This window comes from Cokeromyces recurvatus, assembly GCF_025118155.1.
Source record: "Cokeromyces recurvatus strain NRRL 2243 chromosome Unknown BX663scaffold_11, whole genome shotgun sequence".
Taxonomy (NCBI): domain Eukaryota; kingdom Fungi; phylum Mucoromycota; class Mucoromycetes; order Mucorales; family Mucoraceae; genus Cokeromyces; species Cokeromyces recurvatus.
The window spans coordinates 509,639-533,655 of record NW_026251397.1 but is presented as its reverse complement, the minus strand read 5'-3'; the positions used below and the strand labels follow the sequence as shown (position 1 = coordinate 533,655).

At 31.3% G+C, this 24,017-nt stretch overlaps 11 protein-coding genes across 11 annotated transcripts; 6 read left to right on the top strand and 5 right to left on the bottom strand.

Moving 5' to 3' along the window:
* Positions 1-254: 254 nt before the first annotated feature.
* BX663DRAFT_433862 (uncharacterized protein) lies at positions 255-1,117 on the top strand (the record flags this gene model as incomplete). Its single annotated transcript, XM_051523024.1, has 3 exons — positions 255-441; positions 498-547; positions 605-1,117. Coding segments are annotated over 3 exons (750 nt in total), but the record flags the coding sequence as incomplete, so codon positions are not given.
* A 751-nt stretch (positions 1,118-1,868) lies between these two features.
* BX663DRAFT_530956 (uncharacterized protein) lies at positions 1,869-2,981 on the top strand (the record flags this gene model as incomplete). Its single annotated transcript, XM_051530350.1, has 3 exons — positions 1,869-2,225; positions 2,282-2,615; positions 2,680-2,981. The coding sequence occupies 3 exons, from the start codon at positions 1,869-1,871 to the stop codon at positions 2,979-2,981; spliced, it is 993 nt and encodes a 330-aa protein (XP_051383301.1).
* A 106-nt stretch (positions 2,982-3,087) lies between these two features.
* On the top strand, positions 3,088-3,950 carry BX663DRAFT_508201 (uncharacterized protein). Its single transcript, XM_051527448.1, has 3 exons — positions 3,088-3,260; positions 3,318-3,459; positions 3,521-3,950. Exons 1-3 carry the CDS (start codon positions 3,135-3,137, stop codon positions 3,874-3,876), a joined length of 624 nt encoding a protein of 207 aa, XP_051383300.1. The 5' UTR covers positions 3,088-3,134; the 3' UTR covers positions 3,877-3,950.
* On the bottom strand, positions 3,907-7,354 carry BX663DRAFT_508198 (uncharacterized protein). Its single transcript, XM_051527447.1, has 2 exons — positions 6,918-7,354; positions 3,907-6,835 (listed from the first exon to the last, which is right to left on the bottom strand). Exons 1-2 carry the CDS (start codon positions 7,315-7,317, stop codon positions 4,050-4,052), a joined length of 3,186 nt encoding a protein of 1,061 aa, XP_051383299.1. The 5' UTR covers positions 7,318-7,354; the 3' UTR covers positions 3,907-4,049.
* Positions 7,355-10,167: 2,813 nt separating this feature from the next.
* BX663DRAFT_433649 (uncharacterized protein) lies at positions 10,168-10,386 on the bottom strand (the record flags this gene model as incomplete). The annotated part of the gene is made up of 1 exon (XM_051523008.1): positions 10,168-10,386. One exon carries the CDS (start codon positions 10,384-10,386, stop codon positions 10,168-10,170), a length of 219 nt encoding a protein of 72 aa, XP_051383298.1.
* A 1,357-nt stretch (positions 10,387-11,743) lies between these two features.
* BX663DRAFT_508197 (uncharacterized protein) lies at positions 11,744-13,146 on the top strand. Its single transcript, XM_051527446.1, has 4 exons — positions 11,744-11,908; positions 11,977-12,149; positions 12,216-12,612; positions 12,670-13,146. The coding sequence occupies exons 1-4, from the start codon at positions 11,799-11,801 to the stop codon at positions 13,028-13,030; spliced, it is 1,041 nt and encodes a 346-aa protein (XP_051383297.1). The 5' UTR covers positions 11,744-11,798; the 3' UTR covers positions 13,031-13,146.
* A 3,028-nt stretch (positions 13,147-16,174) lies between these two features.
* Positions 16,175-18,702, bottom strand: BX663DRAFT_48236 (WD40-repeat-containing domain protein). The gene is made up of 7 exons (XM_051524420.1): positions 18,519-18,702; positions 18,226-18,433; positions 17,917-17,985; positions 17,746-17,850; positions 17,222-17,688; positions 17,000-17,151; positions 16,175-16,925 (listed from the first exon to the last, which is right to left on the bottom strand). Exons 2-7 carry the CDS (start codon positions 18,418-18,420, stop codon positions 16,189-16,191), a joined length of 1,725 nt encoding a protein of 574 aa, XP_051383296.1. The 5' UTR covers positions 18,421-18,433; positions 18,519-18,702; the 3' UTR covers positions 16,175-16,188.
* Positions 18,410-19,685, bottom strand: BX663DRAFT_508185 (glucosamine-6-phosphate isomerase 1). The gene is made up of 5 exons (XM_051527445.1): positions 19,574-19,685; positions 18,934-19,508; positions 18,748-18,873; positions 18,519-18,692; positions 18,410-18,433 (listed from the first exon to the last, which is right to left on the bottom strand). Exons 1-4 carry the CDS (start codon positions 19,620-19,622, stop codon positions 18,552-18,554), a joined length of 891 nt encoding a protein of 296 aa, XP_051383295.1. The 5' UTR covers positions 19,623-19,685; the 3' UTR covers positions 18,410-18,433; positions 18,519-18,551.
* A 306-nt stretch (positions 19,686-19,991) lies between these two features.
* Positions 19,992-20,457, top strand: BX663DRAFT_434087 (uncharacterized protein; the record flags this gene model as incomplete). The annotated part of the gene is made up of 3 exons (XM_051523043.1): positions 19,992-20,120; positions 20,197-20,357; positions 20,406-20,457. 3 exons carry the CDS (start codon positions 19,992-19,994, stop codon positions 20,455-20,457), a joined length of 342 nt encoding a protein of 113 aa, XP_051383294.1.
* A 60-nt stretch (positions 20,458-20,517) lies between these two features.
* Positions 20,518-22,857, bottom strand: BX663DRAFT_551599 (uncharacterized protein; the record flags this gene model as incomplete). Its single annotated transcript, XM_051531293.1, has 3 exons — positions 20,518-20,641; positions 20,711-22,427; positions 22,494-22,857. The coding sequence occupies 3 exons, from the start codon at positions 22,855-22,857 to the stop codon at positions 20,518-20,520; spliced, it is 2,205 nt and encodes a 734-aa protein (XP_051383293.1).
* On the top strand, positions 22,813-24,000 carry BX663DRAFT_508180 (ribonuclease H-like domain-containing protein). The gene is made up of 7 exons (XM_051527444.1): positions 22,813-22,845; positions 22,950-23,100; positions 23,176-23,259; positions 23,326-23,377; positions 23,433-23,458; positions 23,521-23,713; positions 23,778-24,000. The coding sequence occupies exons 2-7, from the start codon at positions 23,017-23,019 to the stop codon at positions 23,930-23,932; spliced, it is 594 nt and encodes a 197-aa protein (XP_051383292.1). The 5' UTR covers positions 22,813-22,845; positions 22,950-23,016; the 3' UTR covers positions 23,933-24,000.
* The last annotated feature ends 17 nt before the right edge of the window (positions 24,001-24,017 follow it).

The following is a 24,017-nucleotide window of genomic DNA, read 5'->3' as shown; positions in this document are numbered from 1 at the left end:
ACAGTCTTAAAAATGATTTTATTGGACATCAAGTAAATATACCCTTTTTTTTTTCCTTCTACAAGATATTACTTTGATCAAGATATGCCTCGTGAAAAAAAGGAGATCTTTATGCTTAGCAAAAAATCGAATATCATTTATGAAAATTGGAAAGTTTATTCAAAGCATCATAAACTCATGTTTCGTTGTAACGAGTAAACATTCTTACTTTTTTATAAGCTTAATTTTGATTATTATTGTTATTACTATTATTTAGAAAGAAAGCACAATGGTATTTAAAACGTGAATTGGCTACTTTATTAAAAGATGAGCCAAAAGCAATTAAATTAAACTTTGAAGCAAAAGGTGATGGACACAAAGAAGGCGATTACATGATTGAAGATCGATCCAATATATGTGTTGCATGTGGTGACACTGAGCAATTAACAATGCATCATGTTGGTAATATCTTATTATATAGAATGAAACAGTTATAGTTCATTTAACATAGTTATTAGTTCCAGAAATGTATAGACAATGGATGCCACTGGTGATAAAATCAAAATCTGTAAATTCAATCAAAGAATGCTAAAGCAATGTAAATATATTTATAACTTATTTTTAGAGTAGAGATTTGCTTTTATTATGCAAACATTGTCACGACGAATATGAACAAAAGGCAATAAAACTGAAAAAGGAATGTGTAAAAAGATTTAATATTCCTTTGGAAGGGAAAGGATGGATTTATTTACCAGAGCATAAAAAGGTGAAAAAAGCAGCCTCGGCATTAATTAGATCATCAGATAAGATACCAAAAGAAAGACAAGAGGTTCTGAAGAATATTATAACCGAATTTTGGAACGCTCAACATAATAATAATAAAGAGGAAGAATGGAATACGATATTAAAAAAATGCAGCACGCTAATAGATCATTATAAGGGACCTGATTATATTGAGCATGGCCAAAGTGCTGTACAACAACTTACCGTTAACCTCGTCATTAATGAAAAAGGAAAAGAAACATGGCCAGATTTAGAAGCATTTATAAGAGAATGGAGACAGCATTTTTTAGACCATTTAAAACCTAGATATCTTAGTTCTTCATGGACTGTGAATGGTGATATTTATACGCACTAATAAATGAAGATAGCGGGGTGTAACAGTAAAATTAATAATAATAAAGATAGACTCCCGAATTAACCCCACAGATGTTTTTTTTTTTTTTTTTTTTTTTTTATTCATTATCGTTGATCAATGAACACATTACCAGTTTTCAATACAAAATATAAAGAAAAAACATCACAAAGCTTATTAAGAAAAGCAATTGCATGCATCATATTGTTTTTTATTATTTTATATTTTTATGCTACACCATCTACTAATCTATCTTCAACTACAGAATTCGATAACTATAATGTGAATCCTTTGTTTTGGGCACCTAGTCTGTCCGATAGAGTTGGAATAAGTGCATTTCCTAAAAGTTACTTTACACCAGAAGCATTACGCAAAAACGAATTTAATCCTGTGTCAGCCATTATATTAAGGGTAACAGATGATGAAGAGAGTATTATTTACACAGTAAAGCACATGTTAAAATATCCATTTATCAGTGATATCTACATTTATAATCTGGTTAAAAAAAGACCATTAACATGGGAGGTAATATATATATATATTTATATACATTGGCATAGGAGCTTAAAAGTCACATTACTAACTTTTTGTTGTTCAGAGCTTAAGATTAGATTCAAAAATAAAAGAAACAACAGCAATTGAGATAATAGAATCAAAAAATGAAGAACTTCATAGTTTAGCTCGTTATACTCTTTGCTCAACAGCCACTAGACTTTATTGTTATTTTCAAGATGATACATTCCAAAACCCTTATATGGACTCATTATATACCAACTTTCTACGCTTTCCTACTCTTATTCATGCTAATGCAAAACCTTCACATTACGAAAACGAAATGAAGTGGAGATTTTATAACAAGGACATCAACTTACACACAGGATATGCTGATTTCAGATACGGTGCCTTTGTACCAAGATGGAAAGTTCAAAATTTTTTAACCCAGTTAGGTAAATCTGGCTTAACTAAGGAGAATCTTCGACAAGCAGAACATTATTTTGCTATTTGGATGAATCAATATCCTTGGTTACTGAGTAATCCACCTCTTTTAGCAAATGGAGATAAAGCAACAAATCTTGATATTGCATACCCTGCTACATTAGACCAAAATACCGTAATGTATATATAAAATTATGATATATTATTTACTTACAATAGATTATAATATAGTATGACGCTGTTCAACATTTACAAAGGAAACTAGTTGCTGATCAGTCAAAAACACCTCATGACTATTTTGAGAGAATGGAAGAGCCCCCATATATTGAATATAGAGATGTGCGTTCTTCCTGTTCAAATGATAAATGCTTATTTATGACTAACATGGACCCTTTTGTTGCACCAAGCCAAGTTACTTTTGACTACCAAAATATAACCTCTATTCTTACATTAGAAACTAAGTATGATGAATTATCAACTATACCATCCACGGCTGAATGGGATGAGCATTCTTATCATAGAGTCGTTGATAATGATCCTAACACATGCTGGAATACAATTCAAAGTATGTATATATTTTATTGAGTGTACTATGTGTAAATATTTAATATGTGTATGTATATACGTAGGGCCTAAGAAAGGGGATTATTTTGGATTAATTCTAGTGGGAACTACAAAGACAAATCGAATTTTTATTCATACCACTATGTTACGGCATATACCTGAGCTGTCTGTCTCTGTTTTAGAAAGTGATAATAAGTGGATAAATTGTAAAACAACTATAACTGCAGAAAGATCAAGTTCCTATATTCAGCTCAGTATTATTTGCCCCGATATAAAATATTTCAGGGCTATCAAAGTTAGTTTTATAAAGGACCAGTCTGAACCATTCGAGATTTGTGGTTTATCACTGGATAATTTATCTGTTTAAAATTGTATTATGTAAAGCATTTATGAATCGCAGCACATTCAAGCCTTTAAAATTTATAAATTTCTTTTATTTTATTTCTTTTATTTTATTTTATTTTTTTTAAATACAATTATACTTTTTGTTTTTTTATTTTTTTTTTTTATTTTTTCGTCAATGAGTACAAATGGAAAAAGAGATGTCTTACGTTCACTAGATTACCTACTTTATTGTTACATTACGTATACCTATTTTCTTGATACAAGTCTATTAGTCTTATTTTTTCGAATTTTATTACAACTTGTAATGTCATAAACTATCAAATAGAATTGAAATTAACTTTTTTTTTATTCTTTTTAGCAACTATTATCACCTCGAGCACTCACTCGCTCTTCACGAACTGCTTTAATTATTATTACAATTGGATGGCTTATTTGTATTCTTATGCATCTTACAACTGAACCAGGCCAACCGGGTATCATCATTGATTTCATTGGCAATCGTAAGGCGATAAATATATATCCAGTTACAAGTATACAATATTAATAAAAATTCATTATTAGAACAAAAACCAAGTATATTTCGCTTAATTACATTGGATTGTATTATTTACCTTTTTCAGATTATTCGTGTCCTGATTACTTCCAGCTTATCTTCACAACTATTATTAAATAGTACGATAATTACTACATTAACAGTGCCACCAACGTTAGCGGCAGCATTAGGAACAGACAGTGTGACTTTAATGTTACCTCCTCAGGATGGCAATAACGATGATAATGGATCAAACGATTTGTTTTATCATAATGATTTAGTTGTAGACATTGGATTAAAAGCATCAATTAGAAATATTATGTATGCCGATATGGAAGAAGATTCGAATTCAGCTAGAGATGGTTCCGAACGTCTACCTGTTTAAAAATATGTATATGTAAAAGTCTTATTTAGAAAAATCCTCATCATTTTTTTTTTTTTTTTTTTTTTAAAAAAAAACAAGTCTCTTTTTTTTTAATATAGTAAATTATGTACAATTTTATTATAATAAAAATATTTACAATACAAGTTTTTCTTGTTCATATGAATTGGTATGTTTTAATTAGTAGTAATTAATTCACCCACTGAGGCTGTTACTTTTTCAGGAAATTCACGTTGTATCATTTGTTCAAAAATTTGCTTGGCTTCTGTGATCATATTGTTATCAACATAGGCACGAACCATGACTTCGTAAGTACTTGGTTCACGAATGACAGTTGTTTCATCATTCATCTTATCGTCACTCATAGCATCAAATAAAGCCCTAGCCTTATGCAACAAGCCTCTTTGTCCATATCCACGAATAAAGACGTTTTCGATATAGGGCGATGAGCTCTTCTGGATACTAGCTTGCATTTGTTTATAGAGTTGTTCAGCACATTCTAACTGATTGTTGCTAACAAGGGCATCGAGCATAGCTTGATAAACAACTTCATCTTTAGTAGCTTCCATTTCTTCAAAAATTTTTTGAGCACTATTAACATCATGTTGTAAGCCATAGGCATGAATGAGAGTTGCATAATGAGTAGCTTGTGGACGGATATAATCAAAACTTTCCATATCATTCAAAAGACGATGGGCCATTACCATATCATAAGGAGTAATCAAAGCATAAGCTTCCATTAATAACTTGTAAGTATGAGCTGAAGGCTTGATATGAAGGCGACGCATCTCTGTAAAATATTTTAAGGCACGTTTACGATTAGGCTGTTGACGAACATAAAATTGAATCATATTGTTGAAAGGCCCAACTCGAGGTTGAAAAGTAGGAGAACTTAACATTTCATTAAATAAACGGCAAGCTAAAAGTTCAGAGCCAGCTCTAACACAGGCAGAGATAATAGCACCATATGTGATTGAATTGGGAACGATTTTAAATGCTTGCATTTCTTCAAATAGCTTAAGAGCAGCATCCAATTTACGAGCCTTAGCCAGCTTGGAGATAACAACATTATAAAAGAAAGTAGTAGGTTTAACGTCACGACGTTTAGCCTCCTCATAAATGATAAGTGCATCTGTAGCTTCATCTGTAGCGCATTTAGCAGACCCCAAAAGGAGACTAGCATAACCATTACCATCAGGGTATCGGCCCATTAGCTTGATCTGTTCATAATATTTTTTAGCCTGGATCATATCACCTTGTTGAGCGTAACCAATAAGGATACTATTAGTCATAAGATAAATTGCACGTTCAACACGAGCAGCTTCAAGCTCTGATTTCTTGAAGCATTGAACAACAAGACGGTACATAGTAACAGCTGCATCAAGGTGTCCCTGCTTACCAACAAAGGCAATTGCATCACGAAGAGGCTCAACAGTAGGTATGAGTTTAGGTTCTACGATACGTGTTTGTAAAATTTCAAGAGCTTTATCAAGGTCACCATGAACGACGGCTTTCATGACAGCATTAGAGGCTTCTTCAGATTCACTGACAACATGAGTTTGTTCTACCTTGTTGAAAAGAGCATTCCATTTTTTAGCAGCCCTCTTGTTATTTTGTACTAAATACGAAGCAACACGAGCTTTAAGAACATGAGAGACTTTAAATCCCCTGGCAATCATCTCATCATATAAGCAAAAGACCAACATGTCTGGAGAAGATAAATTGCTATGATCATTGGCAATCATCAGGGAAGCATCAAACAAGATAGAATAATCAGATTGAACAAGACTTGTATGATCAGATTCAAATTCATATTCCTCGATTAATAATTTAGATAGAGCAATTGATAAGCCATGCGGGTTCATCAGACGAGCCACCTCAAGGGTTTGATCCATATGCCCTTTTGCAGCAATAGCAATCTGAGTAGCAGCATTTTTGATTTGCTGTAGTCCCTTAGCAAGTGTACGGGGCTTCATACAATTAAGAATGCTATTTAAACTGGAAATAGCTTGAGAGACTTCGCCACGATTTACAAAATGCTTAATGATACGTTCAGCAAGATTTGCATCTAGTTCAAGATTAGCATCCTTCATATCTTGGATAACATCAAAGATTTTACTATTATGAGTAGGGTCCTTGAGACACAATAAGACATAGTTAGCCAAGTTACCATAAGATTTGGAGATATCAGTTTGAATGAGTGCATTATACATTTCTGTGGCTTCTTTAAATAGGTCTAATTGACAATAAGTAGATAGGATAGGACCATAGCTACTGGCATCCGGTTGAGGAGACGATTGTTTCATAGACTCGATCAGCTTCTTGGCCTCATCCAGTTGATTTTTGAGACAATAGTAACGGATTACAGAATTATAGGGGATAGTAGAAATTTTGATATTTGCAGATACCATATCATCTTGAATGACCTTGAGAGCACCTTCAAGTTGGTGACACTTCAAATGAGCATCAACTAAGGCGTTATATATATAAGAAGCATCATGACGACCAACTGTATCCTTAATCTTTAAATATTTATTAAAGTAAGTTAAAGCAGAAGGTAAATCACCAACACGACCAAATAAATTGATAAGAGCGGCAAAAGTAGCGGAAGTAGGTGTTGAATGTTGTTCTAATTGACGGTATATATGTAATGACTGTTCTGTGTTACCATAATGTGATAGGACTCGTAAAATCTGATTATAAAGCTCAGCATCAAAAAATTGCACCAAATTTTCAGATACAGCAATGTTAAAAATCATCAGAGCCTTCTCAATGTTTTGTTCAGCTTCAAGTTCAGCCATATTGTTTGTATTCGTATTTATACCAGATGAACGAGCAGCTTGACGTTTCAGCATGGCAATTACTTTTTGTACTTCAACATCACGTTTACATAAAGTACGAATAAGGATTGTATAGGTAGAGCTGCTAGGTTGAATTCTAGAGCGGAGCATTTCATCATAAACTAAAAAAATAAAAATAAAATAAAAATAAAAATAAATTAATATCTGATAAGCTAAAAAAAAAAAATCTAGTATAATGCTTACTTTTTAACATTGGGGTTAAAGGAGTACCATCACGGCGAAGACTAGCGTAGGTTTCAAAAATAAGATTATAAGTATGATCAGTAAAGAGAAGGCCTTCCTTTTTGAGTGCGGCATATTCAGCCATTAGGAGTTTAATTTGGCCATGACGTTTAACAGTTAAGATACGATCATTAGCTTCAAAAGATTGTGAAGCTAGAGGAAGTTTAGGAGAAGATTTTGGAGAAGGAGGAGGTGTGATAATATCAGTTGGTGCACTGTAGACAATATTAAAAATAGGCTCATCTTTCTCTTCTTCTGGTGTACAACATCTATCAATCTTTTTTTTGTTATTTTGTTGAGGTGTATATTTTTTAGATGTAAAAACATTGGTAGTGGCAACGGTCGAATTAATTTCTTTCATTATATAAGTAGTTTAAGAAAAAATAATAAGAAGTAATGTTTTTTTTTAGAAAAAAAAGAGGAAATTTTGGTTCCCTATTTATAATCAAAATAGATGAAAAACATAAACTCATGGTCATATAATTCCAGCCAATTAAATCAAATTTACATATCTGATCATAACAGGTGACCTGCAAAAAAAAAAAAAAAAAAAAAAAAAAAAAAAAAAATAGGCGTTATTTGATTATCTGATTCTAGAGTCCTACCCCCTGTTTAACGTTAGTGATCATATTTAGCAAAATTTATATCTACTTTTTTAAAGAAAGTCGTAAAGATAGGATATTATTTATTTGTTTATCTTTCTTTTATTTATTAGACAAAAAAATAAATAATATCTTATCAATTTATACAAAAGACTAAATAAAAAACTTGAGAGTAGAGTGTTCTTTTTTTTTTCTACTCCTGCGATAAAATTAGAATAGAATATTAGTGAATACAGTAATTTTTTATCAGATCTTTCTTAGAATCAAAAGAATATGAGAATATCTAATATCTGAATCACTATACGTGTAACCAAAACTTAGTATTAAACGAATATAACCGTTTATTAAAAAAAAAAGAAACGGAGCAAAGCTGAGAACTAACTAAATAGACATATTCTCTCTAAATCTGATAAATGAAATAGAAAGGAGTGTTAACAGTAAAAAAAAAAAATCTATAATTTACATTTAAAATCATTTTTTAAAATTTCATTGTTTAGCAGTATTTGAAGAAAAAAAACTATTTATTTTGTAACAGATAACGATTTCACACACTAATAATTATCTGATAAGTAAGGAGGCTATGTTTTATTTTAACATGTATATCAAAAATAAAATAAAATAAAATATTGAATTTTTTTTTTGGGGGGAGAGCGACAAAAGGTTTCAAATATGTATCACCGAATAACCACGAAAAGATCTGATAAATTTATTTCCCCGAAGCGTAATGCTTTATTACAATTAATGAGCTAATTTAATACAAATCCTTAGTTCAAAGGTAAATAAAGGGTTCATTCCTTTTAATACTATAATCTACTTATTTATTTAAATGATTTAGACTGAAGAAAGCTAAAATAAATATGTTTGTATTTTTTCTATAAAGTATAGATAGTGAAGCATGAGAAAAAAATACATACTCATAAGCCTGAAGCTAAAAAAAAAATATTATTCTTAGAATTCTGTTTACAAATAGTTTATCAGATCTTTTGATTCAATTTAGTGTTTGTGTAAAACCTCATCATAATCCCCAGAAGTTGTTTTGTATTTGCGATTTAAATTTCTTCCTATTGAATACTGGATTTTGTTATCAGATTTTCATTCTACATAAAGATTCATGCACCTCGTACATGATCACAAAAAAAAAAAAATCTGATAATTATTTTAGACTTTCAAATGATAATATCTTTAGATAATCTTAGATTTTTTTTTTTACCAAATCAAAGAAAATCAACAAAGGAAATTATCAAATCTTTGTTTTCTATGCTGCATAAAATACACTTACATATACTAAATTGAATATTTGTATAATGAGTATAAGTATTATGCGAGATTAATCGTTATTATATGAAGTTCCTTCTCGATAGTCGTTTCGAGTATAAATTACAATATATATAGTCTATTATAGTTACCATATCAAGAACTTCTATAACAATGCAATTTTTATTTCTTTTCATTTATAAGGAAAATATACCAAAAAAAAATCGTTATATTCTATCATATATACTTATCTTTTTAATTTTTTTTTTAAATAAATATTGATGTATAGAGTACATGAGATTATATTTACTCATAGAAGTGGTTTTAAATTATCTACTATACTTTTATTTGATTATTTGCTTGTTACATGAATGCCTATTTTAGTTATAAGTTGGTCATAAATACAATACATTAATATAAATTACAACTCAAGATTAAGATCTTATCAGATTCTTTTTATTATGAACAAAATTATATTAAAAACCAAAAGTATAATAACCCCCGCTTTTGTAGCCACTTTTGTTTTTATTTCCCGTTCTTTATCAGATTTTTGTCAATTTTTTTTTTCATGTTGTTTTAATTTTATATCTTGTTTTTATGACGTTTTTTATGTTAGCTTTATACTTCTATGGGGAATATTATTTATCAAAATTATTATATATAAAGAAGAAATATACAGAGTATTATATATAAAAATGTAGTAATGATATTGAATTCCCAAAATGCTACATGTATATACTATAAGCAATATACAGATATAATAAAAAGAAACAAATAAATTAACGCAGAAGTAATACAGCATTTCCCCCCGAGAATATTATCTATTAAAACGTATACCAAACTTTGAAGTTGGATAGTAACTGGGTCCTTTTAAATCGCTTAAAAAAATAATTGCAAGTTTTTGAAATTCTAGTAACAAGTATTTCGATATCCAAAAGCTTTTCTCTTCAAATTTGTTTTTGATAACAGACCAAAAACAGTTTTATTAAATTAAACTCAAGTAAACAGAGTGTAAGATAGGCGTGGCTTAGAATATACATTTCATTATTGTCTATTGTACGAATTGGAGTATTATCTTTTTTTACAATATAATGGTTTTTGAATTCTTCAAGCCTTTCTAAAATGTCTAAGATACTAGTAATCAAGTTTAAATAATGAATAGTACCTGTGCTTATTATGTTTAACCTTAGTTCTATTTGTTTTTCTTTTCTTTAAAAATTATGTTAGCCTTCGTATTTTAATATTAACAATACAATATGAAAACATGGTATCTTGAGTTGTTTTCTTGGCTCTTGTTGTGGATTGAACAATTCATTATTATTATTATTTTTAAATTTATATGAAAGAAGAGCCTCTCACGCCGTCTCGACAGTAGATGAAGAATGCTCATCAGAATATGAATCAAAAAAAAAAGTATGCTCAGGGAATATCTTCTTTGCTGTTCCTCGATTTGCTTTCTTCTTTAAAGAGCCCTCAAGTAAAACGGTACTATTACCAGCGTTGAATTTGTTGAACAATTTATAAGCAGTACTGCGCAGAATCATACATCTTTTGGCGGCTACAGGAACTAACATCACTTCTTCCTATAAAATTTTAATAAAGCAGCAAATTTGCTCACGACCATACTTATTCTTCTTTTTTTTTTAATATTCTGAAATAGTAATCCCACTTAATTCAGTCGTAATCTCTTCTAGATTTTCCTCTATGTTCTCTTTCATCTGAATGTCGTGAACAGGACCATCAAAGTCAGTCAGTGTGGTGAGTTCGTCATATTCATAAGCTACTCTCATACCTTCAGTTTCAGTTTCAGGATAATATTCCGTTAATGGCCGATAGTTAGTGCAGTCCATTTTCTACTTTACGGTATATATAATAAATTTTTGTAACTGTCTATTGAAAAATGACTAGTAATAATTTTGAGAAGGTTCACAAAAAAAAAAAATATTCCGTCTTATTTGAAAGTTTGCAATGGTCTCTAATAAAAATGAATTCGCCCATTAAAATTTTGTAATTATCTCGTTTTGGGGTTAAAATACTGTATTAAACTAGTTCCTATTCTTACGATACCAATGACAAGAAGAGAACGGTTTCGTTGCGTGCGATGGCGACTTGGTTGGTTACCTCTTGGTAAACCCCAAGCCTGCCCCTTCCATCCAAACAAACTCTTCACACGCTCACATAGTTTTTCTTGTTTACATATGCACAACCGCCTTCAGATGCCCAAATCTATTGAAGATCCACTCTCTTATCTCTTGAATCTATTACCATCAACATTCCATACGAAGAAAGTGAAAAAATAAATTGATGCCTGGCTCATACGCTGGCCTTCTATATGTGCAATTCTATTTGAGATGGACTATCTAGCTCACTCCCAAATCCCTGAACCCTCTGACCATCTTGGTGAACCCTTTGTCAATCATCTTCTTTCAATACAAAAACGAATTTCTGATAATTAATTATCATCACTTATACATATAATTTAACATTTTCCCTTTTATCCCAAAAGGGTTTTTCTTTCCTTTTTTTTCCATAGCGATCTGACCAGGGCAAAACAGCATATATAAATGCTATCTGCTCATTGGTCATTTTTTAATTTTTTAAATAAAATTCTTTTCTTAATCGTATTAAACTAGTTTACAAGGTAGCTTTTTATACATTAGATTTTATTTTATTTTATTTTTTTTTATTCTGCAAAAGTACAGAGACAAAAGTTTGGATTGGTATGTCAAGCCAAGGTTATAAGAATATCTGTTTGTAAAGTAGACATAAAAGTTAAAAATCAGCTTGTTTTTGGATTGGCATAATTTTCCAAATTTTTAAAGTCATTATTCTAATTCTGAGTCATCTAGCATCATCCCGGTATATTCAATAATTCGGTGTTAATATTCTTTTTTTTATTTTATTTTATTTTATTTTATTTTATTTTCTCTTTTTATTTTCTCTTTTTATTTTTCATTTATTTAAATGTTTAATATAGTACTTTCTCATGATTCTCGTATTATCTCCCCGGGTGAAAGTTCTCCATTTTCCAAGTTCTCATTTAGTTCATGTTACTCATGCCATTGTAAAACTTTTATTGTTCAGCAATACAAATGCGTAAGTTTTTGCTCCCCCCCTTTTTTTTAAAAAAAAAAAAAGTTTATTTATTAATATAAATTTAATAGAAGTGACTACTTTTTTTCTTTTACTGAAAACGCATATGGCATTTCTGTAGTTGCAGATCAGTATGTAATTGAAAATGATTTTTTACCAGCACTAAGGGAGGCACAATGTCCCAACATGGATGTTCCTGAAAGTGTGCATCGTATTTTACAAGTTGATGATGAAGGAGGACAAGGTAACAGTTATTCATATCTATCTATCTATATATATGTATGAGTACAATTAACATACAAAAACATAGAATTAAGTGGAAAACGAATTAGTGAGATTTCTGAACCTTTAGCTGAAGGTCGCTTTTCAATCTTGTATATATCCACATATCAAACAGATTTTGTATTAGTTCGTGAATCAAAATTAAATAAAGTAGTAAATACACTAAGGCAGAATGGATTTGAGGTGGAAGAGGAGGAAAACCAGATTAACGAATTGGATCAACAAGCATCGTTGGATGAAGTAGAGGCTAACATCAATGATTCGTTATTACCTGTAGATCCAACACAATTCTTATTAGAAATAAATGTACTAGACAACGAATTGCAATGTGTAGGATTGAATCGACATTATCGTTCTAGTTGGATTCATACTATTATAAAAATATTATGTTATCCAGATTTAATTCAGGGCGATCATAATTCAAGGTAATGTATCTATAGATGCTATACTATTTAATAGATATGTATTAATATTATATATAGCTTGAATCATAAAAGGTTTTGCTCATTTGTTGCTACAAGTGAATATATATCATTGATTGCAGATACAAGAATTATTGGTACAATCGAAGAAGAAGACGCGATTATGAGAGAACAAGATGGATCTACGTTAAGAATTATTCAAGTTTGTTTCTCAGGGTCTAACATCGAAAGATGTGGTATTGTTCGCTACATTTCAAAACCCTTAGCTATTGATTCTCATGTCAACATGTTATATTTGAGTACATTTATGACTGCAAATATTATTGTGTCTGCAGATGATTTAGAAAGGGCAGTTAATATTCTATCAATTCCTCAACAACCAGATTCACCTGTTATAAATATTTCGAGGACATTATCTTGATAGTTGACTATATGTATCTTATATTCTATAAGTCTTACTACAATTGCTACTATTTTATTGTTTATGAAAATATATCAAGCATACATATACTTTACTAGAAATAAAAATTTTTTTTTATTCATGATATTGAGTTTACCTATTTTAGATATAAATAAAAGCAGTATAATGTTTACTATTACTCTTTATGTTTTGCATTTAAAATAACCCCTTTTTTTTTATTTCAATTGAGTGAAATATAAATCAAATAATATACTATAACGTGTACATATACATATACTAAAATACTATGAAATCTATAATTATCTGAATGTATATACACTTATAAAAGTATAGTTGCCTATAACATGTGTATAAATTGATAGTCATATCTACTTATAAACAGGTACTTGAACTTAACATATTCGTTCAAGTAATATGAGCCATTCATATATACTGCGTCTACATATGATTATATAAATAAGCATTAAAATGTGTCTTTTATATTTCTGATAATAATATACAGTGAATCATTTTATTTTAATAGCCTACGAAACCATTTTTTTTTTTTTTTTTGAAGTTTAGTGCAATAAACTTTTTTTTTTTTTTTTTTTTTTTTTTTTTTTTTTGTTTTTTGTTTTTTGTTTTTTTTTTAGAAGTAATTTTTATAATGTCATTTTGGAAGCCTGGAACGGTTGCTCCTGGTAAATAGACAATTCTTTAATAGCACTTTAAACAATAATGTTAAACTCCCTTATATAATAGAATATAAGGACATTAACGGGGAGTTTTTTTTTTTTCTAAACAGGTAGCTCATTAGATCGAGACACAGAGATTGAAACAGAAGATGTAATTATTGCACAAAATCAATATCGACATTTAACACTAAAACAACAAAGAGAACGATTACCTGTCTTCAAGTTACGACGAGAGCTTTTATATCTTGTTGAGACCTATCAAACCGTTATTGTTGTTGGACAAACAGGCAGTGGCAAAACAACACGTACGTTTTTTTTTTTAAAGAAAATATTGTCCAAACCTGCTCATTTTAATGTTATTATTATTAGAAATCCCTCAATATCTTTTAGAGGCAGGATGGGCAACTAATGGAAAGAAAATAGCTTGTACACAGGTACTGTATTTGCAAATAAAAATAGAGTACGCTAACCCAGACTCATTCCTTTTTTTTTTACATGAAGCCTCGACGAATTGCAGCAACATCAGTAGCACTGCGTGTATCCGAAGAAATGAATTGTAGTTTGGGTGCAGAAGTAGGCTATCTAATTCGATTTGACGATCAAACAAGTGATAGGACAAAGATCAAATACATGACTGATGGCATGTTGTTTCGTGAAACAATGATTGATCCTCTTCTCAGCGACTATAATATCATTATGATTGATGAAGCACATGAACGAAGCCTCTACACAGACATATTACTTGGAGTGATTAAAAAGTAATAATTCATACATCATGTGTAATGTAAACTAATCGATAAAATAATAATAGGATTCAAAAGAAAAGAAAAGATCTGAAAGTGATTATTTCTTCAGCCACTTTGGACGCTCAACAATTTTATAACTTTTTTAATACAAAAGATAGCCCTGCAACCATTATGTCATTAGAAGGAAGAATGTTCCCTGTTGATATTTTGTATTTAGACAAACCAGTTTCAAATTATATTGAAAAATGTATACAAACTGTATTTGATATCCATATGAAAGAGCCTTTAGGAGATATTTTAGTGTTTATGACAGGACGAGAAGAGATAGATACAGTAGTTGGAGAGATATATGAACGAGGAAAGACGTAAATATTTCATATTTGCTACATGTGTATGTATTGAAGCTAATAACATCTATATTCTTAAAATTGTAGATTACCTAAAGATAGTCTGTCTATTATGCCTTTACCTATGTATGCTGGATTAACCATAGAAGAGCAATCCCAGGTATTTGAGCCAACACCTAAATATACTCGAAAAGTAATTGTGTCAACAAATATTGCTGAAGCATCAGTCACATTAGAGGGTGTAGTCTATGTGATCGATACAGGATTTGTTAAAATAAAGGCGTACAATCCTAAAACAGGTATGGAAGCCCTTGTAGTAACACCTGTTTCAAAAGCATCTGCATTACAAAGAGCAGGACGTGCGGGTCGTGTAAGACCAGGAAAAGCATTTAGATTATATACAGAAGAAACTTATGAATCATTAAGAGATACTAGCATACCTGAAATTCAAAGGTAAAAAAAAAATGTTTATATATAAATATGTATTTATATAATATTTTGTTTACTTAAAAAAATGGTCTTTAGGAGTAATTTAGCTCCAGTTATTTTGCAATTAAAGGCTTTAGGAATCGATAATGTCCTTCGTTTTGAATTTATTACACCTCCACCTGCAGAATTGATGACGAGAGCTCTTGAACTTCTTTACTCACTGCAGGCCCTAGATGATGTTGGTAGACTAACCATTCCAGTTGGCCTTCAATTAGCAGAAATACCACTTGACCCTATGCTAGGAAAAATGTTATTAGCCTCAAAAGAATTTGGATGCAGCCATGAAATTGTTACAATTGCTGCTATGGTCTCTGTCCAAAATATTTTTTTACAACCTGCCAAGGTTCCAAAAGATGTTTTAAATGAAGTGCGACGTAAGTTTTGGGTTGAAGAAGGAGATACTCTATCACTCATTAATGTTTATAATGCCTTTGTCAATAAGGGCAATAAATCAGCAAAATGGTGTCATGAACGCTTTTTAAACTTTAAAGCTCTTTCTCGTGCCCTCACTATTCGTTTACAACTTATCAAGTATTTGAAAAGATTTGATGTGCCGTTAGTTAGTGCCATGACTAAATATCCTCGTACAGAGGAAGGCAGACTAGCGGCTAGCCGTGACGTTCGCAAATGTATAACAAGTGGCTATTTCTCTCAAGCTGCTATTGCACAGCCTGATGGTCGCTTTAGGACCATTCGTGATGGTACATTTTTAAGTATTCATCCAAACTCGGTCTTATTTAATCGTAATCCTCAATGTGTTGTGTTCCATCAAGTAGTGGAAACAACACAGGCTTTTATGAGAGATATAACAGTGATTGAGCCAGAATGGCTAGCTGAATTAGCACCTCATTTTTATGAATATAAAAAAACATAATTTTTTTTATTTTTATTTTTTATTATTTTTATTTTTTTCTAATATTTGGTCTTTGTTGCTGATAATGTCTGCTTATAGGGGGAGGAGGTCTATAATTCCTTTGTTGATATTGTTGTTGTTGTTGTAGTGGTTGCTGCTGGTGATACCTTTGTTTATTATGCATAAAATTTCCTCTATTGTTTATTAATGGATTAGGAGGAGGAGGTCTAAAACCTCCATCATAATGATATCGCTGCTGCTGCTGTTGTTGTTGTTGTTGTTGTTGAAATTGTAGCTGTTGTGGTAATAAAGGTTGATTTTGTCTTATAGATTGTGGCGGTAGTGGTCTAAAGGGTGGTAATGGCATATTAGCAGGTCTAAAAGGGGGTGGTTGATTGTTATCAGGAAGCGGCATATTAGCAGGTCTAAATGGGGGTGGTTCTGTAACTTTAATTGGTTGATTATGAGGTCTGAATGGAGGGGGCTCAATCAATTCATTTGACATTTGACTACTGCTACTTTCTTCTTCATGATGCTGACTTGAATCGAATTTATCTGCTGTTAATTCACCAGGTCTTGGCCGAGTCCAAAAACGAGTTGTATGATCATTAGATCCACTGACAAGAATGTGACCAACAGGATGCCAGTCTAAAGACCAAATATTAGATTCATGAGCTGTCTCTTGTTCTCCTATAGGGTCATCTTGACCTGTCATCCAGAACATAAGTGCACCATCTGAACCACCAGTGGCTAATAATCTTTCATGCTGAGGATGCCATTTGGCAGCTAATGAAAATAAATGTTAGAAAAAAAAAATACAAATTGATTTATAAAATATATTGAATCATCGCTTAATTTACAGCAAATTTCTTTTTTATGTCCTCGAAATACTTGTAATTCTTTCATTGTTCGAATATCATACACTTTAACAAGTTGATCTCTACCTGCCGTCACTAACCAGTTACCATTTTGATTCCATTGTAATGCTAATACTGTGTTCTTATGTCCATGCCTATTCATGTAAATAATTAGACTTATTATATATATTTGAATTGATTTAAATGTATATATAACAACTTTACAGTGTTGTAATATTTTTGGCTGTTTTAGGATCCCATAACTTGATCAAATTATCTTTACTTCCCGAAGCTAATAATGCTTTATAAGGGTGCCAATCGATACACTTTACATCCCAACCATGTCCTGTTAACTGTTTTTCCTCTGTGCCCGTGTTAAAATCCCAAATTTTGATAAGTGAGTCATCTGAGCAAGTGGCAAATCTTGTATCAGATGGCGCAAATGTCAGGTCTCGAATTGCTTCCTTATGTCCTTGAAACATCTTGAGATTGCTCATATTGGATTGCCAGTATTTAATAATACCACTATGATCACCAGTCACCATCCAGTTATCGTTGTGAGACCAGTTCATAGCACGTACAGCTGAGTCATGAGCTTGTAGAATAGTTTCAAAATTGAAGGTAAGACCGTTCCATAGGGTAAATTCACCACTGGAGGAGCCAGTGATCAATCGACGACCCTCTGGTGTCCACTATAACAATAAATAAATAAACAAGGATGTTATAGTTGATATAATTTAGACACTTACTCGAACAACATTGACAGGAAATCTTATCTTATTAGTTGATGTATGAATGAATTTTGTTGTAACCGCATTGACAGGATTATCAAGATATGCTGCAGGAGGTAATAACTTCAAAAAAAAAGACAGAAAAAGATTAATTATTTCATTCATTTATTCATTTAAAAAAAAACTTACATCAATAATGAAGTTTGAATCAGGTCTTAAAAATCGAGTGTCTCTTCTATCACGGATCCATACACGTTCCTAAATCAATTTTTGGTTTTGGTTTTTGTTTTGGTTTTTTTTTTTGGTTTTTTTTGTTTTGTTTTATTTTGTTTTTAAATGAATAAAGCAAATTGAGCAAGAAAATGTAAATGTAACAAGAAAAAAAATAAAATAAAAGAGGGTATTAAAAAAAGAATAAAAAAAAATCAAGTTTATTATACATATAGTTTCTTTTAATAAGTAATGTTTTAGGGAAGTAAATTGTATTTTGATTCTAACCTGCATCCATTTTGCAAGACTATGATTATAATCAACAGTTCTTCGTTGAATTGCTTTTCTCATTCGTTTACCGTCAAATACCATTTTTGAAAATGGTATATTTCCGCCCATAGGTCGACGCATAGGTCCACCACCTGGATTATTTCCTCCTGAATGATCGTCTTCCCATCTATTATGTGTTGACGCAATTTCCATTTTATATAATAAACTAAACAGAAAAAAAAAATAAAATAAATAGAAAAAAAAAAATCTGAATTGTAAAAAAAAAAGGAAATTGAATATAAACTACATACACTACTTCAATATTAAATTTTTATAATTTTATTTTACTCCATTGGAGTCGTAGGTCTATTATTAGTGGAAGATATTATATTTTTTAATTGTTTAACACCACCTTGAAGTGATAGATTTTCAGAACCAATTAAAGATTGATGAACATGTTCAATTGATTTGAAATATTTAACAGTCTATCATGATATGAATTAAAAAAGAATACAACAAAAAAAAAATTATTAAATTTACCTTGACATGTAATTCAAGAGTAGCATCTTCATCGCATACAATTAAGCCCTTAGGATGCATTTGAATAGCAGACACAGTCCACATATGATTTACTCCTTCTTCAATACATTTAGCCAATGCAATAGCCTATGATAAAGTTAGAAATACAATAAATTACAATTTTTTTTTTTTTTTTTTTTTTTTTACCTTGTGTGCTCCTGTAATTATCACAAGTACCTCACGAGCATCCATCACTGTCGCCACACCTACTGTTAATGCTAACTTGGGTACTTTAGCTACATCTCCATCAAAAAATCTTGAGTTTGCAATAATTGTTTCATAAGCTAACGTCTTGACTCTCGTCCTACTCGTCAAACTTGAACCGGGTTCATTAAAGGCAATGTGACCGTCTGGACCGATACCACTCAAAAATAATTCAATGCCACCCACACGTGCAATCTCGGTCTCAAACTTTTTACATTCTTCGTCCAAGTCAGGTGCGTTACCGTCCAAGATATGAACATTTTCGGGCTTTATATCAACATGCATAAAGAGATGTTCCCACATGAAGGAATGATAGGATTCAGGATGATCCCTCGGAAGGCCAACGTACTCGTCCATATTGAACGTAACTACGTTTTGAAAAGAGAGTTTACCAGACTTACAGAGGGAGACAAGACGTTTATAGACGCCAATCGGTGATGATCCTGTTGGAAGACCGAGAACGAAAGGTCGTTCTGAAGTAGGTTCAAACTGTCTTATACGTTCTTTGATATAGTTAGCTATATTTATATATTTATTTAGTCGAATAGGATAAGATAAATTTATTGAAGAATCTTCATTCTACCAACAAATTCAGATACTTCATCATAGTCTTCACGAATAATTAATCTCATTTCTGTAGTTTAAAGTAAAAGAGAAAGAAAAAGAAAAAGAGAAACATTTAAACAAAAATAAATAACAATGATAAAAAAAATAAAAGGAGAAACTTTTTTTTTTTATTATTAAAATTTATCCATGAAATAAATAAATAAATAAATCACATCCTTCTTCCAAAGCAAATTATTGTTTCGTATACATGTTATCCAGAAGAAGAAATCGAAAATAATTATAGCGTTTCAAACTTGATGTATGCATGTGTCATATAATATGACATAATGACCTTTCTTACATAATTATTAGTTTTTTTTTTTTTATATACAGTCATCAAGTCACAAACTGTAGTTTATCCATTGTTTCAAATTCTCAAAAAAAAAAAAAAATTAATGTCTTCATCATCAGAAAATAACATCCCAATTGATATTCAACAATATGAAAAACTTCAAGAAACATCTACAAGATTATCAAAACAGTTTACAGATCATTTGAATCAAGTTGAAAAAACAATGAAAAAGGTAGCTTGTTTTATATATTAAATTATTTATAAAAATTAAAATGTGTTTCTCTCTCTTTCTCTTTTCTTTTTCGTAGATGTCTAAATCTACATCAGAATCAGGGAAAGTTTATAAAACGTCATTGATTAATTTGACAAAAGCATTGAATGAAAGCATGCAATTGAATTTATCTTTGATTACAGATTGTGATGAATTAGACAAAGAATTAGCACATTTATCTATACTAAGTAATCAAATGTAAGTACATTTAAACAATTTATTCATAATTTAACTCCTTTTAAATAGTAAATTAGTAAACAAAGCATTAGATGAATTACAAAAAGCATTACAAATTTGATTTATACCAATTTTTTTTTATTATTATTAATAAAATATACATGTATGTTTGCGTACGAAATTACTTACGTTTCATTGGAGACATGGCTGGATTATATCCAGCAGCAGATGGATTATAGGGTTTAGACGTACTACATTTAAGACATTGATGTCTTGTAGCAAAATTATGTGAATTACAAGAAGGACTAATAAAAAAAAAAAAATAAGGATTAAATTTCTAATTGATAAATGCTAGACAAATGCATGTTACTTACCACATCCAATCTCCTGCTCTGAAGGGTGGTCCACTATTATTAGATGGTGGTACTTGATGTGATGTTGCACTATAAGAATACCCTCCTCCACTATACGAGTACCCTCCTACACCTACACCCGCATATCCTCCACTAGTATATTGTCCGTATCCACCACTATTATACCCATAACCATTATTACCACTACTATTATTAGATTGTCCACCATTATACCCATAACCACCACTGCCACTTCCACTTCCGCCATAGCCGCCGCCGCCGCCGCCGCCACTACTATTACTACTACTATTATTGCCATTATTAGTACTAGTATTACTTCCTGAATATCCAGACACATTATGATAATTCGTCGTTACTCCTTGCGGTGGTGTATTTTGCTCAGAGGAAGAAGAATAATTGTTATATTGTGGTTGTTGATTGGGATTAGGTGTATGACATTTAAAACAAGTACTACGAGAAGCAAAGTTTTGAAATCCACATGCTGTATTAGGGCAATACCAATCACCAGGTCTAAAGGTAATAGGATGATGGGGTCGTCCATAATAAGGGCCTCCACTACCATGATAGTGATGTCCTGAGGAAGGGGGTGGTGTATTCACAAGCTTTTTATTCCCTTTAAATATCTTGGATGGTTTAGGCGCTCCACATTTTTTACATTGTATACGTGATGAATAATTATGAAAGTTACAGCTAGGACACATCCAATCACCAATGACAAACGTTTGAGCAGGTGGTCCCATACCTGCCTGTGGTCCCGGGTTAGGGTTTTCTATATTACATTTGAAACAATAAAGACGAGAGGCAAAGTTATGAAAGCCACAATTGGAACAATTCCAGTCTCCAGGACGTAATTGTCGACTCTTTGCTTGTAAGGGGAAAGGAACCAACATGTTACCTGCTGCATCAATGACACGAGAGGAACTGGGACAGACTTCGATTGGACGATCGCCCAAACAACGTCCATTCAAGGTGAGTGCACGCATAGCATCATCATGCTGTTGAAAGACAACAAATCCAGAAATGCTAGGTTTAGCATTATCTGTAGGCTGAATCATCCACATGGTCGTGGGTCGAAGTCCATTCGAAGAAAACCAAGCTTCTAATTCACCTTGTGTTACTTCAAATGGTAAACCTGCCAAATGAATTACCCGTGATTCTTCCTTTTTAAATTGCTTCAAATCAGCCTCAGTATCAATTGGATGAACAAAGACATCATTGTGGTGAAAACTTAAAAAGTAACGTAAAATGTTAACAGTCGTTAAGGCATTGTTAAGGCCAACTGTGTAATCTGTAACACGGGATAAGTCAAAGATTTCACAAAGATCACGTACTGAGGTCGATCTGAGAGAAACCTCAGGATGATGTACTTGCCAACGTTGAATTTCCTGTTTAAGATCAAACATACGACAATAGGCAAGATAGTTGGGCAAAGTGATATTTTTATCACGAGATTCTCGAGGTAATTGAATACGAAGTGCCCAACCTCCATGAGTTACAAAACAAAAAGATTTTTTGGGCGTCTCAATTTCTTGTTGAATATATTCATCAAACTTAGTAATAGCATCTTTAAGAGTGCCAGCCGTTTCTAAAACACTTGACTTGATACCTGTTATTTCACTGCAAAAGGGTGTGAGAGGAGTACGTTCAGGTTTGACATAAATTTGTTGTTTATGAAGGATTTCCATATTGGACGCATCAACTACTACAAATGAAATTTCTATAAATGATCAAGATGGAAGAATTAGTATATATGGTTATTGAAAATGGCTATTTTTTTTTTTACCAATAATCTCTGAATTTTCTTTTGTTACTTGTACTGCAGCAGGATTAGTAAGATTTTCATCACAAGTAGCTTCTATATGAAGAATAATTAAGCGATCAAAGGGAACAACAGTTGTTAATGCATTTTCAGATTTTTTAACAGTTTGCTCAGTGCTTTCTACTTTTAATTCTTGTTGCTCTTCCTTTTTTATTTCATCTGCTACATCTTTATTTTCGTTTTGATCATTTGGTGTTGCAGTCGCTGTTGTTGTCGTTGTTATCGTTGTTGTTTCTAATAGAGGTTTCTTTAAAGGAGTTTCTTCCTGCTTTATTTCTGTTGAATCTTCAGCTTTACGTTTACGGTCACCTTCTAACTGAGAATCCATGTTTTCATTAATACGTCGAATATTAGCTAAGGGAAAAAAAAAAGAAAAAAAAAAAAAAACTAGAATGAAGAGAAATTAAATAAGCCACTTACAATCTACGTAATCGGAAAGCTCGTCCAATTAGAAAGAAGTGCTACTTTTCTTTAATAATTTTGGTAAATGACTTCTATTGCTGTTGGGAAAAGTATACTATCAACAATCAAAAAAATGATTAAGGACCCACTTGTATGGATTGACTGTGAGGTATTGTCTATCTACTCAAAGCGAAACAATACAAAAAGTTTATCTTTCTTTCTTATATAAATATATGTAAAATAGATGACAGGTCTCGATATTCAAAAAGATCATTTAATTGAAATTGCAGTGTTAATCACTGATGGTGATCTTAATATTGTCGCTAAAGTAAGTGAATACTTTGTTTTCTTTTTCTTTTACCTTTTTTTTTTTTATTAACGTAAAAAAAAAAAGGGACCAGAGTTGGTTATTCATCAGCCACGTGAAGTAATGGATAACATGAATGGTAAAATAACAAAAGACATACCAAGAAATAAAATTAATTATTTGTCTTTAAATAGCCTGGTGTATTGAGCATCATGGTGCTGTAAAGTATAAAAATAAATAATAACTGTATTTATTTATTTATTTACTTTATTTTATATATAGTCTGGCTTAACTCAACAAGTCTTGGACTCGAAAATAACAGTTGAAGAGGCAGAAAGCCAAGTTTGCGACTTTTTAAAACAACATATTCCAGCTGGAGTTGCACCTTTAGCAGGTAATTCAGTTCATGCTGATAAGAGATTTTTATCCAAGGAAATGCCTCGCCTTGTCGATTATTTACATTACCGTATTGTTGGTAAGTATGTGATTTGTGTATGTATGTGTAAGATTACTTACATATATGTATATATTTGAGGTAGACGTTAGTACTGTTAAGGAATTAGCAAAGAGATGGTATCCCAAGACAGCAGCTGGAGTTGTAAAGAAAGCAGGACATAGAGCTATGGATGATATTATTGAAAGCATCGAAGAGCTCAAGTATTATAAAGAGCATATCTTTATTGAAAAAGAATAAAAATATGATTATACTTTTTTTTTTCCTCCTAACAAGGTGTGAAGTTTATTGTTAATGTCAGCATAGTCTACTAAATCACAATAAA